Source organism: Corvus brachyrhynchos, unplaced genomic scaffold (assembly GCF_000691975.1).
Source record: "Corvus brachyrhynchos isolate BGI_N302 unplaced genomic scaffold, ASM69197v1 scaffold116, whole genome shotgun sequence".
Taxonomy (NCBI): domain Eukaryota; kingdom Metazoa; phylum Chordata; class Aves; order Passeriformes; family Corvidae; genus Corvus; species Corvus brachyrhynchos.
Window position 1 is genome coordinate 4,268,395 of NW_008240221.1, and position 17,423 is coordinate 4,285,817.

The 17,423-nt window shown below is 38.3% G+C and overlaps 1 protein-coding gene across 2 annotated transcripts in view; it reads left to right on the plus strand.

Moving 5' to 3' along the window:
- The window catches only part of CPSF3 (cleavage and polyadenylation specific factor 3), an 18,068-nt gene extending 1,557 nt beyond the window's left edge, over positions 1–16,511 (plus strand). For both annotated transcript variants that reach the window (XM_017745058.1, XM_017745057.1), the window contains 13 exons: positions 1,021–1,110; positions 2,116–2,266; positions 4,528–4,703; positions 5,219–5,377; positions 6,128–6,274; positions 7,246–7,398; positions 9,862–9,970; positions 10,708–10,806; positions 11,887–11,981; positions 12,536–12,623; positions 13,311–13,380; positions 13,967–14,063; positions 16,073–16,511. In XM_017745058.1, the coding sequence (XP_017600547.1) occupies positions 1,021–1,110; positions 2,116–2,266; positions 4,528–4,703; positions 5,219–5,377; positions 6,128–6,274; positions 7,246–7,398; positions 9,862–9,970; positions 10,708–10,806; positions 11,887–11,981; positions 12,536–12,623; positions 13,311–13,380; positions 13,967–14,063; positions 16,073–16,174 (1,536 nt within the window). In that variant the 3' untranslated portion in view covers positions 16,175–16,511. The remainder of the gene's footprint in view (positions 1–1,020; positions 1,111–2,115; positions 2,267–4,527; positions 4,704–5,218; positions 5,378–6,127; positions 6,275–7,245; positions 7,399–9,861; positions 9,971–10,707; positions 10,807–11,886; positions 11,982–12,535; positions 12,624–13,310; positions 13,381–13,966; positions 14,064–16,072) is intronic.
- The last annotated feature ends 912 nt before the right edge of the window (positions 16,512–17,423 follow it).

Below are 17,423 nucleotides of genomic sequence, written 5' to 3' on the forward strand. Positions count from 1 at the left end.
TCAGCAGGATAATCACCATCCAAGGAAAGTTTCACACAGCCCTGAAGAGGGAAGAGAGAAGGTGGTTATGAGGCTTGCTGCCCAGTTGGAGTTTGTTCATGTTTTATAGTGATTGAGAATTATAAAAGTTCAAAGTTTAAAAAAAGCCTAGAAATAGAACTGAGTTTAAAATGATCACAATAAAATTTAGATCTTAGTGTTTCTTTTTTGGGTTTTTTTCTGATTGAGGCATGACGAAGATGTCCCTCTTACTATGCATGATTGAAATAGATTGGGTTTTAATATCCATAATTTTCTTTAACTCCGTGTGGTAATAGGTTACCTGGCAGACCAGGTGTCTGCTGTCGCTGACTGTATGTTATTGATTGTTCACATTTTCATCAACGGAATTATTGGTAAATAAAAAAATGTCAGTTTTGAAACCATCAGTTCCACCCTGCAGTTAAGAATCCATTAGAAATAAATAACAATTAAAAATTACTTCTTGGTGTAATGGGGAACATGACTGTTCCATTTGGAAAATCAATTAGATTACAGGCTTTTTTTTAGTATCAGAAAATCCTAGAAGAATTTTTAATAAATAATTTTATTGGATTATTTATTATATTTGCATTCTGATATGTGAATGCAGTTTTATCTCCTATTTACTTCCTCTTAGGAGTCGCTGCATTTTATGTTATGTTCTACTTTTACTTCTTAGTGATCAGTGCAAGTATGCAAAATGCTGAAAATGGCACCTTGATATCTGAAATGAAAAATAAGAGCTTAATATTTGTTTACCTAGTTTTGTTGGAATTATGGTACAGCTTGAAAAACCTTTACTTTTGGATTTTAAATACTTGTATTATAGTCCTGTTGACCTAATATTGTAAGCACTGTTCACATCAGAAGAGTCTCATTTAAAGTACAGCTGATCTTATTATCAAAAATTCCTTGAAACCATCTTTGCACAGCTTTTTATAGGCTGCTGACCTGGTAGAACCTGTAACCAGAGTACCTGCTGCTCTTTGTCTCCAACAGCTGTTATATACAGGTGATTTTTCAAGGCAGGAAGACAGACATCTGATGGCAGCTGAGATTCCCAATATTAAACCTGATATTCTTATAATTGTAAGTTTTGCAAAATTATTTCTTTCTAGTAGTGATTAATTATGAATAGGGGTACGACTTAATTAAAGCCAAAACAGAATGACAAAGACAGTGGAGATTCAGTGGTAGTGATTTGTGTTAAATATCCAAACACTTGGGTGTTTAGAACTCTTGACATTGCTTCGCACTGTATTGAAAACTCCAGTTGCAATTCTTCTGATGAAGCTCCTTAAGGCTCCAGACAAACCTTTCCGAGATGGGAGATTTATTAGATTTTGACTTGGATTGTACCAACCCCAATTTAACCAGATGTCTCTTTTAGTAGATCCTAACCTACTTCCAGATATGTTAAGAATTAGTCCTCAGTCAAGGTGGCCTGAGTGCTGTTTCATATTTTTGTTTTGTTTTGTTTTCTGAGTGAATTATTTTATCCTGAATCCATGTTTGGAAAACAGCATCTCACGGGAAACATTTTATGCAACAGTTCTATCTGGAAACAAACACTGGGATCTTTCAAATTACTTCATTTACTGTGTCCCTTCTAGCTGTTCTCTGTAACTGGTAATCTAATTTTAAGTCACATTAAAATCTTGTATTTTGTATAATTTCTATATTTTAAGCCAGAGGTTTAACCATGGCACATGTACCACTAATGGGCCATGTCAGTATGATCATCAAAGCTCTGGCAGCATTTCCAGTTAGGAAAATAAGTGTGTTAAACTTAAAATTTCTTAAAAGAAGCATCAAAATTAATAGCTCTAATTTCTTTAGTCCTAACAGGATCTGTCTGTCTAAATTGCTTGGAGGGGTTTGGGAGAGGGGAAGTTTCGGTTATTTTCCTTGGTGGGGTGGTTTTGGGAACTTGGGGGTGGTTTTGATTTTCCCCTCTCTCTGACCTCTCTCCCTCCTCTCCCCAGCATGTTAACACCAGTATGTTTATCTGCTTTTTTTTGTTGGGTTCAGAGGAGAAGATCAGGAATTACTGTCTGTGTCAGCCCTCTCAATACTCTGTCTCTCCATGTGTAGGAATCCACTTATGGCACTCACATTCACGAGAAGAGGGAGGAGCGGGAGGCGCGATTCTGCAACACCGTTCACGACATCGTCAACAGAGGGGGCCGAGGTCTCATCCCTGTGTTTGCCCTGGGTCGAGCTCAAGAACTGCTTCTAATCTTAGGTATGTACCTTCCCAGCTCCTCTTAATGAAAAGGCACATAAAGTGATTTAGAATGTTTTCAGATGTTATAATTCCTTGAACCATTCCTTCAACCATTTTACAGCGTGTTAATTACCTATAATTTAATATATAATGCATGTTTGTTCAAATGCAAAAAATCCAGTAAACCAACCCGCAGTTCTGCTTTGTGAGGTAGGATGGGAGACCTAGAAAGGAAGAGATGATGGTGTGGTAATAAGTGCTTGACTTTTGAATCTTTTTGAATCAGGATTTCAGCAATTAGGAACAATTATTACAAATTGAAAAATAACCAGTTACAACAACAACTGTTTTATTTAAACTGTACTGCTAAAAAAGGGCTATATTTTCTTCTAAAGTTCTACTATTTTTGCCTTTCAATTCACAAACTATGTGTGTGAGTATGAAAAACTCTTTATAGGAAAAGCTTAGAAGACCATAAAGGAGACTTCTAACACTTCTGAAGTCCTAATAATAATGAAAAGAAAATGGGGCTTTTGAACAAAAATGAGTGAGAATTACACATGAACATACCAAGCTACTTCGCATAAAATATATAGATAGTTGTTACAAGGTACTTCAGATAAAACAGTTTTTAAGTAAATTATTCCCAGGCCTCTTTGATTCCTTTTAGCACATTTAATTTGTACTGTGTTACGTGATTTTTTCACTAGTCTTTCTGCTCATTCACATGCTGGCAAGATCAGAAGATAACTATCTCAAGCTTATAATGCTTATATTTAGGGGTGTTCAATATGAAGCATTCCCTAAACTACTTGAAATTTTTCTCACTTTTCAGTTTAGCTCAGTCTTAGAAACTAATTTGTTTTCAAAATGTCTTACTAGTCTATTCAAATGTTAACAAGAAATTTGGATCTAGGCAAGAGGTAGTATTCAACGTTGTAGGATTATTTACTACTTCTCATTGACTGAGAGGGTTTTTTTTAATTTATAGAGAACATAAAAACTGAGCGTTTTCAACCTTGTGTAGCCATTAGGTTGTAATTTGTTTGCCTCTTTGCTGTGTGTAGATATTACAGTGAGTTTCTGAAGATAAGCTTGAAAATATATCTAGCAAAGCGAGACATGCAATTGGATGCTTAATTAGGTAGAAAATGCAATTGCATCTCATATGCCTACACAGTTGAGCCTGCAGGCTTCTGTGTTTATTTTTCTTCTTTCTGTATGACAAAAATAAAACACTGTTATGGTGTAGAAAGTTAATGGCGATGAATTCAGTCTGTGACTGGTTATCTTCTACTGGCTGTTTCCACCTTAAACCTGAGCTTATTAAAGTAGTCATGGCAATGAACCTCTCTGAAATGTCATGAGAAGCTTTGCCTGCAAATCAGAAATGTAGGTAAAAGCCCATTGTAATGTCATTGTAAATGCACAAATACAGCCAGAAGAGTACCTCTATTTTTGGACGATTGTGCCTCAGTTGTGCAACATAAATATCTTTCAGACTAGCAGAACTGTATCCAAATGGGAAAATGGGTAAGTTATGTTTGTACAGCTGCATTCAAATCTCTTCTTTGTGTTTAGGAAAGCTCATGGCTACTGTCATCTTGATAAATTAAGTTGTGGTTTATGGAGACTCTTTCCTTGTTTTTGTTCCAGTTGGGCTTGTAAAATATAACTGATGGTGGTATACAGAAAGCCAGGCTTGATAATTGAGTGATTCCTTCTCACCTTGAATTCCATGGATTTGTTTTACGGGATGTTCATATAGTGAATTCTCACGAACGAATCTGTGTGCAGATGTCCCTGGCTCTTAGATGTATAATTAATATTTGACAGGGACATTTTAGCTTTATTGTAGAGGTGTAGTAAAACTTCTAGTGTCATAAATGTAGACTTATTGCTGTGTAGTATCATGTATACTTTATACCTTGTAGCTGAAGGTGGTGGTTGATTGAAATTTGACCTGCCAAAAGGACCTGAAGTTCACCTTTGTCATGTTTGTTTGCCTGTTTGTTTGTTTGTACTGGTTGTATACGGTTTCAGCTGGTGACTGTTTTAGAAGAGCAGATGAAAACAAAGAGGCTGTGATGGTGATATTCTGTAATAAAAATGAAAAAGCCCACTGGTAAATCTGTTCTATAAAAATTACTAATGTTTCTGAGAAGCACACACTTTATAAATAATGCTGTGGATGGAATTTTGTGTTTTGTTGTTTGGTGGCTGGGGTTTTTTTTGTTTTGTTCTTTTTTATTATTTTGTTTGTTTGTTTTGGGTTTTAGATGAATACTGGCAGAATCATCCTGAACTCCATGATATCCCCATATACTATGCCTCCTCTTTGGCAAAGAAGTGTATGGCAGTTTATCAGACATATGTCAATGCCATGAATGACAAAATCCGCAAGCAAATTAACATCAACAATCCTTTTGTTTTCAAGCATATTAGTAATCTGAAGGTAAGCTTGAGATTCTCACAAAAGGTGAACGTGACAGAAGAGTCCATATTTGCTGAATAGTTTGCATGTTTAATACTGTGATAGAATATTCTGAGTTGGAAGGAGCCCACAAGAATCATGGAGTCCAACTCTTAGGTGAGTGGCCCCTCCAGGAATCAAACCCACGATGTTGGTGTTTTTAGCGCCATGCTCGAATCAGCTGAGCCAGTCAATATCCTCAATAACCTACTAGATTGATTAGGTCCGGGTTTATATCTGAGTTACCTGCTGTCCCAGTGCTTAGAGGGCAGTTTGAGGGGAGCTTAGGCCCCAACATTTCTTCCACTATAGATCCCCAAGTTTACTCCTTGTGGGTATCAGTAAGAGGAATCTTCCTGCAAAGGGTACCTTTTGTGAGGATGGGGTACAATCTGTGAACACAGGGCCCTTCTCGTACGTTGTTCAAGGGTGCAGCTGGGCTGTCCTTCGTTGAAGTAAGTTGTGGTGACTGATACTCTCACTGTGTGTCTTTTCAGAGTATGGATCACTTTGATGACATTGGCCCCAGTGTTGTGATGGCTTCCCCAGGTATGATGCAGAGTGGCTTATCCAGGGAGTTGTTTGAGAGCTGGTGCACAGATAAGAGAAATGGAGTCATTATTGCAGGGTACTGCGTTGAAGGAACTCTTGCTAAGGTGAGTTGCTCATGCACCACAGCCTCTTGATGACAGGTAGCATTCATGTTAGGTTTGTAAAGAATTGGTCAATAGCAAGTGGCTTTATTTGATTACTGAGATTGTTGTCAGGTAGATAGGTATGTAGTCAAAACTGATTGCTTTTGGCTAATACTACTGAAAAGTACAGAAAATTTGCATATGGCCATTTCCAGTGATGTTATATAGAAGAATCTTTTCTAGGGGCAGTTATCTTGTCATGAGAAAGAATGATTGATGCTTTAGACCTCTCCACTGCTTAATTTTTCAAGAAGGTAGCCCTAATCCTAATTCTAGAGAATTTGATACTAAATCTAACACTACTTATGTGTCAGAGATCAGACTGCCTTGTGCACCTCGTGCCACTGTCCATCTGTAGGGAACGAAATCCTTCCAAATTCCAGCGGCTAAGGGCAACCACAGCATCTAGCTTTGCCTTTAGAGATAGGAGTCACACACTCATTACCATTTTGATGCAAATTAGAGAGATTTATCTAGAAGAAGTATGAACCCCCAGATCTGCTGAGGAGGCACAAGATGAAATGATGTGTATTGTGCATGCGTTTTTCATGTGTGAGTGTGTGTTCTGGGTAATTTAAGAGTTTTTTTTTTCACTGCTTCACACTTAACATGGCTGCCACTATTATTTCATTGGTTTTTAAAATGTAAAGCATTAGTTACATGGTGTCTATAGGAGGCTTTACTTTTAATTAAGGTGCCTTTTTTTTCTAGCACATCATGTCTGAACCTGAAGAGATCACAACTATGTCAGGGCAAAAACTCCCACTGAAGATGTCTGTGGATTACATTTCTTTCTCTGCTCACACAGATTATCAACAAACTAGTGAATTTATCCGGGCCCTGAAACCTCCACATGTGGTCAGTATCCATGCTGCCCATTTCTCCAGAGTGGGATTCATCAAACCAGCTCATAGCCTTGACTCAAGGCAGGGACAGGTGTCTAGCAGTAGCCAGCATCCCTGTGCTTTGAATAATTAAAGGTGGAGATTTTAATCGTTTTTTGTCATGTTACCTTAGCAAAGTAAAAATGAACTTGCTCTTGAGTGTCTGTGTGTGGGATCCCTGGGGATGACTTTCCAGACAGTGGTGTGGTCCATAATCTGTTTCAGCAGTGTTTTGTGCAAGTAAGATACAGTATAGGGCATTAAGTTTGGGATGCTGGTATTGGAATAATTCACTGCAATTTGCCCAGAAATAAATAAGAAAACATCGATTGAAGGTGTGTTGCAGACAGCAAAAGACAAAGGCAGCACTTGCAGGGAAAAACATGAGCAAATCATGGGAAGCAGGAGGTGTGAAGGACCAGAATGTGAAAATGGGGACTAGGATCTGAAACTGGTGGAGAAACAGTGTGCAAGCACAGAAAAGAAAGAAAAAAATCATAGCAGAAGAAAAGAGCATTTAACTTGGCAAAGAAAATTGTGAACGGTGAAGCATCCTCTTTGAATTGCATGTTTATTATGTTTATATCTACACACAAAGACAAAAATGTAAAGCTAACTGACTTTTAGTGTTGAACTTGCCTTTCATAATACAACAATGTATTTGTGTGTGAAAACTTATATGGGGTCTCTGTAACACACTCTGCTTGGCTGCATGTATTTTTCAACTAATACTCAGGGTTATGAAATCCCAGCCTTCAAATAATGCAGAGAATTCAAAGACACACAGAACTGTAATTGAGCTCATGTGATTACACTGTGGCCTCATGGAATTGCATTTTTATAAAGATGAGGTAGAATATGGCAGTTTTCTTGGATAATTTGCTTACTAAACATGTCTGGTTGAACAAATAACTTCTGCTAAAAGGAAAACTGTCTTTTTTACAGATTTTAGTTCACGGTGAGCAGAATGAAATGGCCAGATTGAAAGCAGCATTGATACGGGAGTATGAGGATAATGATGAAGTCCATATAGAAGTTCATAATCCTAGGAATACTGAAGCTGTGACATTAAACTTCAGAGGAGAAAAACTTGCCAAGGTATGAAATCAATGTTTTCTTATATGCAGAAGAGTATTTTCTTCTGGTATAAGAACGACATGGGATCTTTCAAGGCTCTATCTTTAATTGATTTCAAATTATATGTTTTTTGGGGTCTCAAAGTATGTGATTGTTTTGTGTTTAGTTGTATTCGGGGTTTGGTTTGGGGTTTTTATTTTGAGGTTGTTTTTTTGCTATTTTGGGTTTTTTCTTTGATTTTTCACTCTTCCAAACTTTTCTTGTGTTATGTCTCAGAAGGTTTCTAGGTTACTCTGACCTTCTTTTGTTTTCAGAGTTAATTTTATACTCTGATTTTTCTCAGAAAACCATATTTCATCTCTAGAGTTACCTGAAGCTGTGAATATTTCAGATTGCCTTGTTGCACTATTGTTGGGGTCCCTCCCCTGCCGTGTAGCCCTGGGAGAGGGGCCCTGAGGGCACAGACACGGGGTTTCCCTGCCCCTGCTCAGCCTCGTTCCCACTGGTTGGTTTGTGTTCCCTGCGCGGGCAGAAGGACCCTTGGTCCCGTGACTGGAACAGTGCCTGAGCAGAGCCCCGGCCATGCGGCTGGAGAAATAAACATCTCTGAAACATCTAGCAAGAATCTGTCTGTCCATATATATTTCCTTTCCACGGGACTCCTGGTTTGATATATGCATGTTGCAGGATCCCCACTGCAACAAACCAACACAATCCTTATTGGGCTGATACCCAGTTACTGCTTGATGCTCTACCTGAATCAGAAAAGCAATTAGTTATAAAGACACCTGTGAATATGGCTGAAGATGATTGCAGGATAACACAGGAGGATGTTAAAAAGGTACTTCCTCTTCAGGATCCAGAGTGGGGCCCTAATGAGCCAGATGAAATGGCACAGTTAAAAAGGTACTGGGGATTCATAATAAAAGGGCTAGAAAGAGCAATCCCTAAAGCCATAGACTGCTCAGCCCCGTATGCTATGAAGCTGGGTCCCTCTCAAACACCTTCTGAATTTTTAGACAACTTGCGAGATGCGATGCGTTGCCATGCCACCTCGGATCCTGGACCGGAAGAAGGAGTGCAGCAATTGGTAAATTTATTTTTAGGACAATCCACAGGAGACATCCGGCAGAAGCTTCAGAAGATGCAAGGTCCAACAACCCGGAATCTAGAGACTTTGCTTAGTGTGGCACGGAGCATTTATAGCAATTGGGGAGAGGGAATGCAAAAATTAATAAGGGTGGTAAAAGAAGAAAAAATAAAGGAAGACGTGGGCAAGGTCCACCAAGACAAGGACCACCCCGACTAGGAAGGGACCAGTGTGCCTTGTACAAAACCTGGGCATTGGAAAAACCAGTGCCCAGAAAAGAGAAAGGGTGATGGAAAAGAAATACGACCAGAGAGGTGCGGGGGTGGTTGCTCATATCCAAGACTGGGCGCTACCCTAGGGGACCCTCTGGTTATAGTTAAACTAGGGAACGAAGAAAAGAAAGTGGAATTTTTAGTAGATACAGAAGCAACATACTCAGTGTTGAATAAAGCTTTGATACCCATATCAAGGGGTTATTTTGTAGTGACAGGGTCAACTGGCCAATCTGGAAAGGCATACTTTTGTAAACCACTGAAATATAAATTGAGAAAACAGTGGGGAATTCACCAATTTTTATATATGCCTAACGCTCCATCTGCACTTTTGGGCAGAGATCTGCTAGAGCAGCTGGAGGCAAAAATAATATTTAAAAATGGGGAAATCAGTTTGGAAGTAAAAGACCAACAATATCTAGAGTTGCTGAGCCTAATGCTAATAACCAAAGAAACGGAAATAGCGAATGAAGAAGAAATGATTAAGAAGATAATGGATCAAGTATTCCCTGGAGTGTGAGCCTCTGGTACCCCAGGGAGGGCAAAGAATGCCCTGCCAATTCAAATCAAGCTTAAAGAAGGGAAACGGCCTGTAAGGGCCAAGCAATTTCCCTTGAAAAGGGAAGACAGAGAAGGGATCAGGCCAATTATTGAGAACTTTTTGCAAATTGGATTGTTAAGGGAGTGTCAATCTGATTTTAAGACTCCAACTTTACCCGTGAAGAAACCTGATGGGTCATACAGGTTAGTACAAGATTTGAGAGCAGTCAATAAAGTGACGGAGGATTTATACCCAGTGGTTGCTAACCTTACACCTCATGAACTCGTTTAACACCTGAACTAACCTGGTTTACCGTTTTAGATTTGAAGGATGCTTTCTTTTGCCTCCCTCTCCATGAAGCCAGCCAGAAAATTTTTGCACTTGAGTGGGAGAAGCCCAAGAGTGGACGCAAAACTCAACTCACACGGTGTGTATTACATGCGGCTGGAGAAATAAACATCTCTGAGACATCTACCACGAATCTGTCCATATATACTTCTTTTCCACGGGACTCCTTTTTGATATATGCTTGTTACAGTAATCCCCACTGTAACACACTATATTGTGTTTTTTCTCTCCAGGTGATGGGGTCTTTAGCAGATAAGAAACCAGAGCAAGGACAGAGAATTTCTGGAATCCTTGTTAAAAGAAATTTTAACTATCACATCCTTTCTCCTTGTGACCTCTCCAGTAAGTATAGACAGTGATGTGATCAGTAGGTAATTGAAACTTACTGTGTCATTAAAACACTTAGAGTTCTGTGGTATTTTCCTGCAGTTTTGTGTTTCATAAGCAATTAGTGAACATCTTAGTTTTATTTTGTTTTAGTTTTGCCCTAAGTTCTGAACTGTTGTAGTGAGAAGAAAGGCATTTAATTCATTGTTCACTCAAATTTAAAATCTTTTCTTTCTCTAACAGAAAAGAAGCAAAATTCCATGTCCCTTCAGGTTACTTAAAACCTTTTCCTCTGCAAGAATATGCATAAAACATTCCAGTGAGAACCAAAAAACACCTCAGTCAATAGTCCTACCATTTTCTAAAATGTCATTAGTTTTTAGTGTAAAAGCTACAGAACAGAGAAAATATTTGTGTAGTCCTCCTTTAATTTTTATTACTCAAGGAATTGATCTATTTTCAGAATAGAAGAGGAATTAAATCTAAGGTCAGAAGAGCTGGGGGGAAAGCAGTTCTGCTGCCCTAGTTCATTGTTTGTCTCTAATAGGCAGGATAATACAACAAGCTGGTTTCCTAACCACAAATATATTATTTATCTTATAATAGGTGCTCCACCTTCCTCTTATAAATTGGCCTTTTCAGCCCTCTTGTCTTAAATGTTTTAATGCCATTATTTATCTACAATGGCAATTTTATTGATTAGTAAATTCAGAGAGCTAATTTTTAACATGTACTTTTTAAAATGGTTTCAGATTACACAGACCTGGCACTGGGCACAGTGACACAGACACAGGCCATTCACTACACGGGCCCTTTCAATCTGCTTTGTTACCAGCTACAGAAACTCACCGGTGCGTATGTGGGAGGACACGGTCATGATTTACACTGGTCAGCTTTTAAAACAACTTCCAGTCTTCAGAGGTCTTCTGACTGGAGATTTCTTCCCATTTTACAACATTCATTAGACTATGCAGCTTCTGCCAGATCCAGTTCATGAGTATTACACTGTTTTTTGGGGGGATTCTACTGTAATCATATTACAAAGTGATGAGCATATAGCAATACAGAGCATAGGCTGATTTCTGTCTCTGTCAGCCCCTAAAGCGAGTGCTCTGGCCACTCTGATGGAAACTTTATTAATTGATCTTATATCTCTAGCCCCAAATGGAATGGCTAATGCCATCCAGTTCATAAAAACAAGAGCTCTCCCCTCCTTTTTGACAGACAGCCTCTTCTGTGCCTCCCTAAGAGGCAAGAGTTGGCTTTTCCTGAATGGGAATCCATTTAAACCTGAGACTGGGATGATCCTCTGTGCCTCTCTCTGGCTTTCTCAAGAGTTAGGGGCAGCTCCTGTCCTAGTTCATTAGAGGTACACACATTTGCAGGTTCCCTTCCCAGATGTAAAGCTCAGACTTATTTTATTCTCTAGTGTCAGAATCTAATTCATGTCACTAGTGAAGAGAACACCTATATTCAGTTGAGGTTCAGGTGTCGTAACCCAAGTGCTACCAGGCACACAGGTGCCTTTGGTTTAAGCTCTATGCTTACGTGAGCAATGGGTTATCCTTTAAGGGGGTAAGAGCTGGTTACTATTGCAAATGGAGCAGAATTAATAAAGTTCTCATTTGTTTTCTTTTTGTTGGTGTACTCACGCAGCATCAGTGTACTAGGCCAGTCAAGTATGAGAATTCAAACCAAGTAAAAGGGTCAATATTAACTAATAAAAAACCCCAAACAATCTAGAAGAAAGAAAATAATATTGTCAGGTGAGGGAAGAGAGTATGTGGTTCCATTTTGTAAGCTGCTCTGAGCAGTTCTGGTAACAGACAACCCCTCTTATTCTTAAACTCACCTATTTTCTTATGCAAATAAAGTTAGTTGTGCTTCCAGTATAATTTCATTATTGCTAACTGTTTGTTGTCACTTCTTAGGTGATGTAGAAGAAATAGAAATCCAACAAAAACCAGCCCTGAAGGTTTTCAAAAATATTACTGTGATCCAGGAACCAGGCATGGTAGTCCTTGAGGTGGGCATTGGTGAGGGAGATAAAACTTAACTTTGTTCTCCAGTTTCTGCAAAACAATACCACACAGATGCCATGCAGAATTCAATGTTTTAAGGAGTTTTCTGTTGGATGACAAGTAGAGCAAAGGCTAGAACAAAGTTCCCCTTGAGCTGTCGTCCTGTGTGGATGTGTATTATTTGATTCATCCACAGCCAGTTGCTTTCTTTTTGCTGCATCTCATGAATATAATGGCAGATTTGGTGCCCTTTTTTTATTTGGCAGATAGTAATTGGAAATAACATCAAATGGTGTTCCTTCCTCCCCCAAAGAGTTGTGGTAATTAGTTATTTTGTAAATGTGCTCAGAAACATTCAAAAGCTTGAATTTTTCATGGGAAGTTACTGGAGTACACCCACTTAAAAGTAGTTAATAATTTGATGTGAAATGTATGACAGTCATTTGAAGCTGGAATTCGGAGAAAAGCAAAAAGGAGAATGCAATTAATGTTATATTGTTTTTATGCTGCATTATTCACTCAATCCAACTTAGGAATTTTGTTTTGTTTTGTTTTCCAGTGGGTGGCAAATCCTGCTAATGATATGTATGCAGACACTGTGACAACAGTGATACTGGAAGTTCAGTCAAATCCCAAAATACAGAAAGGTATAAGTTTAATGTATGCTTATTTAACTGAGGCATTTCTTCCTTAGCTTAGAGGGAAATAATGCCTTCTAATAGATTGCAATCCCCTTATTGTATTTCCTTGCCTTATGGAACTTACTAGGGAGTAAAATTTGCTACTGAAAAACAGAATTACAACTTGGTCTTCATTATTTGTGACATGTTCATTTGTTGAAACTTTCTCTTACATGGCAGCTGATAACAGACTGTGGGAAACATGGCTTTATTTAAAATGAGTTAAATCTTACACAAAAAAATCTAAAGTGATTAAGTTTTATATGGCCCAACCCAGGCCATTTTATGATTCTATGATTCTGTATGGACAAATAGGTGTTTATTTTCACTGGATTACTCCTCTTGTCTTTTTATTATATATTTTAACAATTTTGTATAGTAGCAGTCAGTGTTCCTTTGGTATTTAGTCCCATACCTGACTCAACACATTTGTTAAAAATCCTTTCGCCTGAGTTTATAAATTCCCATAACAGTTCTTACTTTCTCATCTTTTTTTTTTTAAATACATTTTAAAATAAGTCGTTTAAATATACATCTTCTATTTAGTTTTTGGACTGTTTTTCAGGAAAGTCAGTTTGTGACTAGAATCTATCAGTTAGCCATTTTACCCTCCCAGTAAATGTCTGTGAAAGTAAATTTTTTTTTTCTTTTCAGCTGCAGTAAATAAGATTTCCAAAAAAATAGATATGGATGTGTATAGGAAAAGAATGGAGATCATGCTTCAGTAAGTTGTATTTATTTTTTCTAAAGGAAAATGAGCACTATTAATCGTGTAAATAGAACAGTCTTAGTATAATAGAGTTTAAAGATATGCAAAAATACTTCATGCAAATTTACTTCAGTCTAATTTCTGTGAAGGCCAGGAATTAAGTCAAGAAAGAGGTACAGTAAAAAGTTCTCAGCACCATTAAAATTTTGAATACAGGGCCCAGTTATTTCTTCCAGAAGCAGATTTTTAAGTTGTCTCCAAAGATTATGTTACAAATTGTTAATAAAAACAACTTTGGATCACATCTCTTTTAAAACTTACTCTGATGTGTAGTCTGTTATTTATGTAGAAATCTTGCCTCTTTTGAAATCAAAGGAATCCTTCCCTTTGTCTATGATGAGATTATTTTGGTAAAATACTTACTGTTAATTGATACCCACTGTCATAATAAAGATTGATATTTTTAATTACATCTGAATGGGTTAAATAATTGTTGCTGAAAGGTGATACTCACCTGACAAAGGCACCCCAGGGTTCAGAGAAAAACCTGAGTTTATTGTGCTGTTTGGCCACATCTTACACTCACGGGTCTTTGCTTTAGGGATATGTTCGGAGAGGACTGTGTGAGTTCCAAAGATGACTCTGTCCTGTGCATCACAGTGGATGGAAAGACTGCCAACATTTCCCTGGACACTCGGGTATGTAGAGCAAAGCACCTGCTTCTGTGTGTGCTGTGTTCAGCAGTCTCCTGTCTGGCACAGTGCTGCCTACAGTGTCATGTACCCACTTGCTAAGGAAACGTACTTGGTATCAAAAGAGAGTTTTATTAATTAAAAATTTCTAGCAATGTTTATGCAACAAATGCAGTACATTTAGAAAAAAACACAGTATTTTTCTGCAGCTCAGTTGTATGAGAAAACGTATAATGAAAGATTGTAGAAGAGAAACTGGGTTAATCCACTGAGTTAATTTATTTTTTAAATGCTTTTAAAGCATGGCTCTGGTCTGAATAATTGAACAGTTACAGGGTAGGAATGTTGTTAATAATTTTTTTTGTCCTCTTGATCCTTTTGGAGCTAAATTGAACGCCTGAATACTCACAAAAAGAAATACTTCATTAATTTACTAGCTCGGTTCAGAATTGGATGTCATGCATGTTAGAAGGGTGCTTTAAGAAGCCATCACACCTAGATATTCAAGTAATGTAAAACTCTAAAGAATGGTTAAAGCCATGTCCTTCATGTTCTTAAGCATTTTAATGTGTTGACTTTCTGTCATTACTAATAATGTCTTAAACATAGATTGCGTATTGCCTCTATTCATAGTAATAATACAATGTAAATTCATTCTATGGAGTAGCTCTCACATGCTCTCCTTAAGGGGTCACAACAAATGTTTTAAGTGTTCCACAAACCCAGAAGAAAAGATTGGCCTCTGCCAAAAATTTGTTACCTATTGAAACAAAAAAAGTGAATGTTAATTACCTTCAGAGAACAGTGAGTTACAGCCCTGTGGGTAACATACAACTTGTGCCATCTCTTTTCAATTTTTTAATAAAAGTTGCTACATTTCAGTTTGTACATTGTACAGAAAAATACAGGACTGGTGAAGGAACTCTTGAAATAAAGAAAAAAGTAACTAGACTGGAAGGCAATGCATACTGCTTAATCAGAAGTTTGATTTCATTTTTATATATGTCATTATTGTTAATAGATTTGTGTACTGACAGAAATCCCAATGGCAGCTCAGTTACAGCAGGGTGTATCTTTGCAGTACTTACTTTACAGACTGTGTTGGCAATGGCAAGCTTCTGCCATTGTGAACCAGATTTTACAATGAAGATCTTCTGGCCTTCTTTATGTGCATATTATTGGCTTTAAAATAAAAAGCTGTTTAGTGTAGATCTGACTGGTGGGACATGTGGGTTTATATTTTCCATGTTAACATAGTGCTGTCACAATTAACAGAATTTTTACAACATTGCTAGATAACATTAAATGCATGTTTGCTGTTTTAAGGGCCTTTTTCCTCCCCCCAAGCCTTTATGGTTGGAAAGAGTTACTTGATCAGAAGAGTTACAAGTTAATACTGAATTAAAGGAGGTATAGTCTTGAAGTCTAGAAAGGCCACAGGCCCAAGAACATTATTACTACTCAAATGCTGCCCTTTGTTTTTGAGGTAGAGCAGTCAGGGGTGAATGTAGATCAAGTTACATTTTTGGGGTGGGCATCTTTCTCTAAGAAGATTTGTTTTAGTAAAAAATCTATTTGTTTGGATTATTTTTGTGTAAATGTCATCATGTGTGGGGGAAGATCAGTGTGGTGCCTGTACCTCTGTGGTGAATACATGCGTTTTGCAGTATTAACCTAATACAGCGTGAGTGAATTCACAGATAAAATGAAATCACCAGGGACTGAATCTTGTGTGATTTTATTTGATTTTGAATTAAATGTAATCTACAAAACATAATGCATTTTACATAGTAGTTCTGAACATAAGAGTTGAAATTAAACTTCTTGTCCCTCAGCAGGACTTGCTTAAGTCTTCTCTGAACTCGTCTACCTGCTGGCAGACCACTGAAAAACATACAGTGCTGCTCGATAATTTCCATGACTACTTTTTCCTTTCCCCTTTCGAGCATTCTTCTCGTGCTGAAAGGGAGCATGAAGTGCCAGTTGTTGTAACATCCTTCTCTTTTTGTTCCCAGACAGTTGACTGTGAGCCAGGAAGCGAAGATGACGAATCCCTTCGTGAAATGGTGGAACTGGCTGCACAGAGGCTGTATGATGCCCTCAGCCCAGTATACTGACCTCTGTAGATAACCTAGGATGCCTAAAAAAAATCTTTTAAATGTTTAATATGTTTGGGCTATTTTTTAAGAGTAAATAAAAATTTTTTCTTCAGTAAGTCAAACATATCAATTCTGTGAATGTGAAAGTGCTGAGTTACTTCACATAATGGATCAGCAACCTCATAACAACTGTATTTGTGCATATAGATGCAATTAAATCAGGCAAAGTGTGCATATGTTCTCTTATATGCACATACAAGGAATAAGAAAAGAAATTAACCTAATACAGAATTACAAAGGTTAAATGGAGTTTTGTATTTTTAAATATTAGAACCAGTTGGGAGGATAAATTGGATGTATTGAGTTTGCATATAGAATTTTGTTCCTGTTGAGTAAGTGATTGCCTGCACACTTGTATCTACTTGAAGTCAAAGGGGTCTTGAACACAATTAAAAATGGAATCCATGCTTGCTTTGGAGCTTTAAAACGCTGCATGCTGGCATTGCCATTAGAGGAGCACCACCAACTGCAAGAGAATTGGGTGCTTATGACCTGTGACAGCCTCATTTGCCCCGAGTACTGCTGTCCCCACGTTGGTGACCACCCGAGCCTGGGAAAAGGGACATGGAGAATCAGACACTGCAGGACACAGAGCAGAATTCCAAATACGGTGTGATTGATACTCTGAGGTAGCTGTGGTTGTTGCCAAACAATGCCATGCTGAAAAATGTCCACAGAACCTGAGTTTTCTACAAAAACACTGTGTCTTGTACACACTTCTCCTTGTCAGCTGATGAAAATGGCACCTGATCTTCATAGCATGAGTAGTATTAGCAGAATTAGTGTATGAGTAGTATTAACAAAATTAGCGACACTTTCCTCCCCAAATTGTGTCGTTAGCAAGCTAAGCAGTATAGAGTCTTTTAAATGAGGTAGTTGCATTTTCTTAAGAGGGAAGTCTCTTTGAAACAGGTAAAACCCATAAAATATTGCGTTCTTTTGAAAGTACCTCCAGCCAGCACAAGGGGGGTGTATGAGGGGGTGGGTCCCCGGCTGCCGCGGGCGCGCTCTCCCCGCGCACCTGCACGCATGAGCCTTTTAAAGAGGCGATAAAAAAATTGAGCTAGAACCTGAAGGCGGTTTGTAACCGGCGCTTTCCACCGATCCGCCCCATTTCCCGCTGCAGAGGAAGCGGCGAGGCCACCACCGCCTCCTCCTGCCGCCGCTCCCGGCGGACGGCCGGCCGCCGGCATGGCGGCGCGGGCGG